At 68.7% G+C, this 8,469-nt stretch overlaps 2 protein-coding genes across 2 annotated transcripts; one reads left to right on the top strand and one right to left on the bottom strand.

The window, feature by feature from the left end:
• The first annotated feature begins 74 nt into the window (after positions 1-74).
• On the top strand, positions 75-4,176 carry RNF207 (ring finger protein 207). Its single transcript, XM_026051096.1, has 15 exons — positions 75-265; positions 638-764; positions 1,025-1,169; positions 1,232-1,313; positions 1,385-1,460; positions 1,576-1,701; positions 1,767-1,813; positions 1,891-1,963; positions 2,044-2,112; positions 2,193-2,261; positions 2,549-2,670; positions 3,377-3,566; positions 3,660-3,845; positions 3,923-3,974; positions 4,055-4,176. Exons 1-15 carry the CDS (start codon positions 75-77, stop codon positions 4,174-4,176), a joined length of 1,677 nt encoding a protein of 558 aa, XP_025906881.1.
• A 1,829-nt stretch (positions 4,177-6,005) lies between these two features.
• Positions 6,006-8,417, bottom strand: ICMT (isoprenylcysteine carboxyl methyltransferase). Its single transcript, XM_026051132.1, has 3 exons — positions 8,252-8,417; positions 7,584-7,801; positions 6,006-6,919 (listed from the first exon to the last, which is right to left on the bottom strand). The coding sequence occupies exons 1-3, from the start codon at positions 8,415-8,417 to the stop codon at positions 6,737-6,739; spliced, it is 567 nt and encodes a 188-aa protein (XP_025906917.1). The 3' UTR covers positions 6,006-6,736.
• Positions 8,418-8,469: the final 52 nt, after the last annotated feature.

The raw sequence follows: 8,469 nt of genomic DNA, 5'->3' as shown, positions 1-8,469 counted from the left end.
GACACCAAGGGGTGACACCAAGGGGGGACACGGCGCGGCGCGGCCGGGCTCACGTCCCCGTCCCCCGCGTGCAGATGGCCGCGGAGCTGCCGTGGGCGCCGGGCGCGGGCGGGGCGCTGCCCGGGGGCGGCTGCCACCCCCTCGTGTGCCGGCTCTGCCGCGAGCCCTACGAGCAGCCCTGTCTGCTCGACTGCTACCACGACTTCTGCGCCGGCTGCCTGCGCGGGCGCGCGGCCGACGGGCGCCTCGCCTGCCCCCTCTGCGGGTAAGGGGCACAGGGGGACACGGCGACAAGGGGGGCACAGGGCACAGAGACACGAGCGACGGGAACATGGGGGACACGGGGGACATGGGGACAAGGGGGGCATGGGGGGACATGGAGGCTGCACTGCCGATGGGCACCTCACCTGCCTGTTCTGCGGGTAAGGGACACAGGGACATGGGGCGTGGCAGATGGGGACATAGGGGACATGGGGACACAGGGGGACATGGGCGGATAGGGGGACACAGGGGGGCACGGGTGGGCATGGGGGACGGGGTGCCAGCGGGTGGGTGCATGGGTGCACACGGGTGCGCGTGCCCGGCGGCGCCGCCCTGCGTGGCACCCAGCGCCCACGGACGGCCCGTGCCGCGCCAGGCACCCGTCGGTGGTGAAGGGCGCCAACGGGCTGCCCCCCGTGGACCGGCTGCTGCAGTTCCTGGTGGCCGGCGCYGCCGAGGAGGAGGTGCAGTGTGCCAACTGCGACCGGCGCTGCGCCAAGGCGGTGAGCGCGCCGGCACCGCGGCACGGCACCGGGCACCGCGGGGAAGGCACGGGCCACAGCACTGGGTACAATGGGGACGACCCTGGGCATGGCTGAGATGGCACTAGGCACAGTGGGGATGGCACTGGGCACCGCACCCGGCACAGCACCGGGCGGGGATGGCACCGAGCATGGTAGGGACGGCACCAGACACGGGTCTGGACATGGCAGAGATGGCACCGGGCACAGCAGGGACGAGCTGGCCGCCGCTGTGCCCGCAGGAGCAGGACGCCATGTACTTCTGCAACACGTGCAGCCAGGCGCTGTGCGYGCCGTGCCGCGACGAGACGCACCGCGCGCGCATGTTCGCCCGCCACGACGTCGTCGCCCTGGCCAAGCGCACCAAGGACGTGCACAAGAAGTGCCGTGAGTGCTGGGGGCTGTGGGGACAGGGGGCAGGGGGACGGCACTCACCACCCGCCCCGCAGCGCTGCACCAGGAGCCCTACATCATGTTCTCCACCGAGAAGAAGTCCATGCTCTGCATCTGCTGCTTCCGCGACATGCAGGGGTAGGTGCCCGCGTCCCCGCTGCCCCGTGTCCCCATGTCCCTGCATCCCCGTTCACGCGGCCGCCCCGCAGGGAGAGCCGCGCGCACTGCATTGACCTCGAGACGGCGTATGCGCAGGGCTGCGAGAAGCTCGACCAGGCCGTCATGGTACGGGGTGCCGCGGGTGCCACGCGGTGCCATGAAGGGTGCCGCAGGTGCCACATGGGGCCATAGAGGGTGCTGCGGGTGCCACACGGTGCCACACAGCCGCCCGCCCTGCCAGGCCGTCAAGGAGCTGCAAACGGCGACGCGCGAGGCCATCGTGCTGCTCAAGGCCATGATCGAGGAGGTTCGCAGCAGCGCCTGCGACGAGGAGGAGGCCATCAGCTCGCTGTGCAGCAGCATGCAGGTGCGCGGGGCGGCGCGGCGCGCGGCGCACAGCCCGGCCACGGGCACCCACGTGCTGCCCCGCAGGAGACGCTGGCCGAGCGGCGGCAGGCGCTGCTCAGGGCGGTGCGGAGGTGAGTGCCGGGGCTGGTGTGGGGCCGCGGTGAGTCCCCGAGCTGCCCCGCGGCGCCACCACCTGCCCCACTCACAGCCAGCACGAGGAGAAGGAGAAGGCGCTGCGCGAGCAGCTGGCGCACCTGGCCGCGCTGCTGCCCACGCTGCAGGTGGGCTCGCGCGAGGGACAGGGCTGGATGGGCGGCTGCAGCACCGGCCGCCCCGCGCTGCCCTCACCCGCGGCCCACAGGTCCACCTGGTCACCTGCTCGGCCTTCCTGAGCTCTGCCAGCAAGGCCGAGTTCCTGGACCTGGGCTACGTGAGTGGGGCGGGCGAGGGGCAGCGCTCCGGGCTCGCCGTGTCGCGCCGCATCGAGCTGCCCATCTGGCTCCATTGCAGCAACTCATGGAGAGGCTGCAGAAGATCGTGCAGCTGCCGCACCGCCTGAGACCGGCGCAGAGCAGCAAGGTAGAGCCCGATGGGTGGCCGGGCACAGCACGGTGCGGGGTGGTGCAGCCTCGTGCAGCACAGCACAACGCAGCGCCCTGCAGAGCGGTACTGCATGGTGTGGTGCAGCACGGCACAGTGCAGCATGGCACAATGCAGTGCACTGCAGAGCAGTGCTGCGTGGTGTGGTGCAGCACGCTGCAGCCTCATGCAGCACGGCACGGTGCAGCACGGCACTGCCTGGCAGCAGCCCGCGGTGCCACCGTGCACCCCAGCCCATGTGCCGCCTGCCTCCCTCCCACCCGCAGATCAGCACCGAGTACCGGGCCGAGTTCGCACGCTGCCTGGAGCCGCTGCTGACGCTGGCACCGCGCCGCGCCGTGGGGAGCAGCACCGGTGCCATCGGGACTGGCATCACCGCCACCAACATGTGAGCGCCCGCCCTGCACTAGTGCCGGCCCCGCGGGGCTCACACCCGCTGCGCACCCGGCCCAGCTCAGCTGCAGCCAGGTCTGCGCGGACCCCACCGTGCCCCCCGCTGCCGTCCCGGGGCTGCCCTTGAGCTGTCACCTTGGCGTGGCCGGGCACAGCGCAGGGCACAGCTGTGCTGATAGCWACAGGCACCGCTTCAAGTGACACTTCTGGGAACAGCACATGGGGCAGGCGGCGCGGAGCGGCCCCCCAGCCCAGCACCCCCAGCCCCGCTCCCACCGCAGTCCCCGGGTCGGTCCCGAGCTGCTACTGACCGGGCACCGGCCCTGCCCGCACTGCCGCCCGGAGCCTCCCTATTTTTATCAGAATTTCGGGGAAGTGCCCCGATGCGGCTCCTGCCCGGGATATATTTAGGCCCATTGATGTCACGGCGGGGCCCTGCCAGGCGCTGCTGGCTGCGCCAGGCAGAGGGGCCAGGGGCTGCAGGGCGCTGGTGCCGCTGCGGAGCTCTGCGCTGCACCGTGCTGCGCCGTGCTGCGCCGTGCCACGCTGTGCCGCGCCGTGGCACGGTGCGCGATGCCGGCGCGGGGAGGCTGCCGGGGCACTGCACGGTAGGGCTGCGGGGCTGGCGCGGGGGAGGCCGGGGGCGGGCACGCAGGCAGCACGCCCCGGCCGTCACGGGCTCCCRCCTCGCTCCACCGCAGCATCGCCGGCGGCCCCTGCTCCAAGACGCTGCTGGTGCCGGGGCAGGCGGGTGCTGCCAAGGCCGCGGGCAGCAGTCCTGCCACGCGCAAGCCGTCCGCGCACCGCGGCATCAGCACCAAGGTGCTGCTGGCCGAGGGCACCGACTCGCCCTTCGCCCAGCACTGCCGCGACTACGAGAACACCTATCGGGTAAGGACACTGCTCCCCTGGCGTGCACAGCCCCGCGCGGGCACCGCTGCCCGGCCCCGCCGCCCGCACTGGCCGCTGCCGCGTGGCGCGCAGGGGCTGCAGGCGGAGGTGCAGAGCCTCAAGGACCAGGTGCAGGAGCTGCACCGCGACCTCACCAAGCACCACTCGCTGGTGCGCGCCGACGCCATGGGCGAGGTGCTGCAGAAGTCGCAGCAGGTCGACGTGCGCATCGCCGCCCACTACTCCTCCGTGGAGATGATGCGCAGCGTCTTTGAGGAGGTTGGGCCACGGCCCCGCGCGCCCTGCGCCCGCCACCGCCAGCCCCGCTCGAGCCGCCCGCCCCGCTCTGCCCGCAGGCTTGGGAGGAGACGTTCCAGCGCGTGGCCAACGAGCAGGAGATCTATGAAGGTGGCGGCGGGCGGGAGAGGGGCGCGGGCGGGTGGCTCGGCGCGCTCGCTCGCTCACGGCGCGCCGGCCGCGCGCTGCAGCGCAGCTCCACGACCTGCTGCAGCTGCGCCAGGAGAACAGCTGCCTGGGCACCATCGCCAAGCAGATCGCRCCCTACGTGCGCTCCATCGCCAAGGTGAAGGAGCGCCTGGAGCCCAGGTGAGGTGGCGGTGGAGGTGGCACAGTGGCGCCGGGGACACGGGCGCAGCGCTGCCGCTCGCCCCGGTCGCTGCAGGCTGCAGGAGCGCCGCGAGGAGCCGGCCGGGTCGCTGCTGCGGGCGCCCGCAGAGGGCTCCGCGCCCGCCCCACATATGTAGATGGTGCCTGTGTGTCCCCCGCTGCGCCTGGCTCCTCTGCACCCTCCGAGCGAGGAGGGCGTTGTGGCGGCATTGGGGAACATCATGGGGACCTGGCGAGYGCCCGGCGCCGAGGAGACGCTTGGGAAAGGGGAGAGCAGCCGCGGGGCCAGGAGAGCAGCGCTGTGTGCCCCGAGCACGCGGTCTAGCAGGGCTCAGGCGGGCACTCCGTGCGCGCCCCAATAAAGTGTGTGAACAAGCAGCGTGTCCCGCGCAGCCAGGGGAGCGCGTGGGGCAGACGGGCGCCCTCGGCCCCTCTGCTCTGCAGCACGGGCAGCGGCTCTGGGAAACGCCAGCAGCCTGCTCGCAGGGACACAACCAAGAGGGCTGTGCCGRCGCAGGGAGAGGCGCTCTGCCCCCRTCCCTATCGCTGCCCCTTAGGCAGGGCTGAGCCGCTGCAGCACAGAAGCGCTCACRGGAGGGAGCGAGGGAGGACTGCACTGGAAATGCAGGCCCCTTCCCCTCACCTGCCGTGCTCTGGGGACACGGACGCTCCCGCCACAGGGCCCGCTCCTAGGACACAAACGCTCGCAAGGGACGGGGCTGCAGGGCGCAGGGGACAGCACAGGACAGAGGCAGGTGTGCAGGGCAGCGGGGCGGCTYGGGACGCACCTCAGGCCCCCGCAAAGAACACGCTGAGGCTGCCAAGTACCCTCTGCTGCTACTCACGTCAAAGCCGAGTGACGAGCGCTTCTTTCAAAGTACATTTATGCAAGTTCTTAGGAGATACATTTCAGGATGTACAAAAAATATCTTTAACCGAGTTAAAAACTAAACTTGTCTGAGTCGTCTGAGGTACGTTGGCTATAAGAGCAAAGGTTACAGTTTCCTTGGAGGAGCAGAACAGAGGCACCTCTCCTGCAAAGGGACTATTGTTGTATTTTCACATTCCTTTCTTCCGAGCTAAAAACATACCGAGTAGAAGACAAAGTTATCAGTGAATGATGCAAGTTGCTACCCAATGCAGAGAGTGCGCTGTAATACAAAGCATGACCCGGAGAAGAGAAGGATTTTGTGGGGGTTAAGCAAGTGCAGAATTAAGAATTTGCCCCTATTTCTCTGACTAGGCAGTTCCCCGGGCTGCTGAAAGACAGGGCTTCATGCTTCAATCTAGCACCGAGGTGCACTGAAAACCCCTCGGGAAGTAAAAGCGCTCAGCACTCTAACGTCGGAGCCGTTACCAGCGCCTCAGGACATCCCCCCTAACAACCAGACAGAAGTTGGCAATGTTTTCTTTCCTTTCTCCTCCCCGACCCCTTAAAAAGACAGACAGATGAAGCGTGGCGGAGCGTGCATTCCCGAGCTGCGCCCCACAGAGCCGTGCCCCACACGGCGCCCGCCGCGAGCACCGGTGCGAGCCCAGCCCAGCCCAGCGCGTCCCGGCGAACGGCCACCTTCCCGCGCAGCCCAAGGAAACCGGAACCTCTTTGGTATCAGTGAGGGAAGCAGTTGTCCCGCAGAACTTGCACAGCAGCCACTCCCGAAGCGGGCGTGCGCAGGCGTCAGCAAGCACCTCCTGCCTTCTGCAGAGAGCCCCTAGCAGCAGGGCCTAGTCACGGGACGACCCCGGGCGTAAGCCAAACTTGGCAAGGATCTTGGGGGGAAAAAACAAAAAGGGAAAACGAGAGGCGAGCCAAGGAAAAAGAGCGAGGAGCCTCTGCAGGACAGAGGTTGGGCCAGCGAGGACACCCGGCGGGAAAGGAAGCAGCGACCTGGGGCCGCGGTGGCAGGAGACCCCGGCACCACCAGCCACGCTCCGCTTAGGCTGAGTTTAATAGAGACACCAGGAGTGGTGCGAGCTGGGAAGAGGCTCCTGCTCCCACGGCGCCGGGGAGGCTGCTGGGCGCCGCGGCCGCCGCGCGGGCCCTCGTGCTCCGAGGGACGGAGAGGGTCACGCTGTGGCAGGCGCGCGCACAGAGCTCCCCGCCGCACACAGCGGCTGGAGGAAGCAGCTCCCACGAGGCTGACGCTGCGCTGGGGAGCTCGCCAGCTCAGGATGCATTAGAATTAAGCTGTGCTGTAGAAACCATCTTCCAAGCAGCAGCTTTGCAGTGCAAGGGCAGCAGCGCAGGGCTCGTTTGCGAGTCCCGGCGCAGCGGCGGTGGGGGCAGAGCGGCCGTCTCCTCCAAGGACCGCCACAGGCTACATTACCCCGAGGATCCAAGCGCTCCTCCCGGCCAGGACGAGCGAGCGGCTGCTCTGCTAGCGGCCCGGGCAGCCGCCCCGCTCCTCAGCCCTTTAGGAGCTTCTGGTGGCCGGCCAGGAAATCCAGGGAGGCGGCTGCTGCTGCGGGCGCCAGCGTGCGCACAGTCCTCAGCACGCGCAGCGCTGCCGTTTGCTCAGCAAGAGAGGCTCCGCAGGCACCTGCTACAGCTCCACCTTAACTCCCCTGATGAACGGCAGGCCCGAGGGCACCCTCTTCTTGTACTCGAGGTACTCTTCCCCGAAGAAGTGGATGAGCGTGATCTCCTCCTCCTCCACTCGCTCCCTGAAGAAGCGCCAGGACACCAGCGTGTAGCCCACGGCGCAAATGGGGTTGCAGAGCAAAACCTGCAGAGAGGCACTGGCTGTTGGGGGCCCTGGTGAGCTCTGCACTGCCTCCAGCCCTGCACCCACTAAAGCCAAAGCGCCAGGCGGCCTAGGAAAAGTCAAACAACCAAAACGTCCCAACCCCTCTGCAGAATTTCCATTGCGAAGCCAGGATTCATGGAGCAAGCAGCCTGTAAGCGCATATGCGCTCTCATCACCCCGACCGAGCCGGGCGCGCTGGCTCCACGGAGGAGCCRCTGGGGCCCATGTGTCTTGACGCCGTCACGCTGCTCCCTGTGCAGGTTTCTGGTTCCTTGCAATAAGGAGAAACCAAGGCCACGAGCACCCGAAGAGTGGGATGGGGGCAGCGCCCAGAGCCGGGTYGGGCTGCCCCTGCTCAGCGCTAGCGGTGCCGGGCGCTGCTGCACGTTACAGCTACGCGACAGGAGCAGGGCTGAGCCCGCTCACCCACTGCAAGGGGAACTCTGCGTGCCCTGGCAGCCTGGGAAGCGGCCGACGGCAGCACGAGCCTTGGGGCCCATGCTCCTCCACGCGGGCAGGGGGAGGCCGGGGGCCTCAGGACCCCCAGCTACGAGCAGGCACCTTAGCCCCACACATGCATTTGGGGCAGCCCAGAGAAACACACAGAGCAGGGGAAAGCACCCAAGCGCGCCGCATGTGATACCTGCGTCCCAATGCTCCAGTAGAACCACCCCACGTACGACGGGTGCCGGAACCACCCGTAGACCCCGCTCGTCACCAGCGTGTGCGTGTCCGACTTCTCGTTCTGCACGATGTGGTTGAAGTTGGAGCCGGCCGTGAGCATGGCGGCCTTGCGCAGGCAGTCGCCGAAGATGACCATGAGCAGCCCCGCGGTGCTCAGCCACGCCACCTGCTTCATTTCTGCGGGGGAACAGGCACCGCTCGCAACGGGCTCGCAGGGGTGACGGGAAGCTCGGGCGGGGGCCCGCGTGCTCCCCTCGCAAGGAGGGGCACGTAAAGCYCTGCTCGCGCTCCGCGCGTGGCTGCTGCCAGCAAAAGGCACCGTTTGCCCCCGGCTCTTCACGGGCAGCAGCATCCAAGGGTGTCACTGAGGCGGGGCCCGTGTTTACGGTGCCCGAAGCAGCACGGCTGTTGGTCTGGCCTGTGTGCAAAGCCAGGACCTGCGCCTCCACCGGCCTCGGCACCAACCTGGGCCCCAGCGCTGCCTCCCGCCCAGGGCGGCCCTGGGAAGCAGCACCAGCCTCCCCGAGCCCCCTCCGAGGCGGGGTAGAGGCTCCCGCGCGACCGGAGCATCGCTTCCCACCCAGACAAGGCAGGAGCCTCGGAGCGGCGGCGACGGGAGCTACGCACCGGGGCACAGGAACCGCTCCAGGGCGAACTCCACCCAGGAGGAGAAGGCGGCCAGGTTGTACTCGAAGCTGTGGTTGAGCAGGAAGGAGTCGAGCGAGAGGCTGCGCGGGTTGTTGATGGCYGTCACCAGGTACTCGGAGTAGTGGAAGAGGGACAGCGAGCACATGTACCTGCGGGCAGGGCAGAGCGGGCGCCCGCGGCGTGAGCGGCGCGCGCCC

This window comes from Nothoprocta perdicaria, unplaced genomic scaffold, assembly GCF_003342845.1.
Source record: "Nothoprocta perdicaria isolate Ctin4 unplaced genomic scaffold, notPer1 scaffold_72, whole genome shotgun sequence".
NCBI classification, from domain to species: domain Eukaryota; kingdom Metazoa; phylum Chordata; class Aves; order Tinamiformes; family Tinamidae; genus Nothoprocta; species Nothoprocta perdicaria.
The sequence above is the reverse complement of the archived record's forward strand: the minus strand, read 5'-3'. Positions and strand labels throughout refer to the sequence as shown.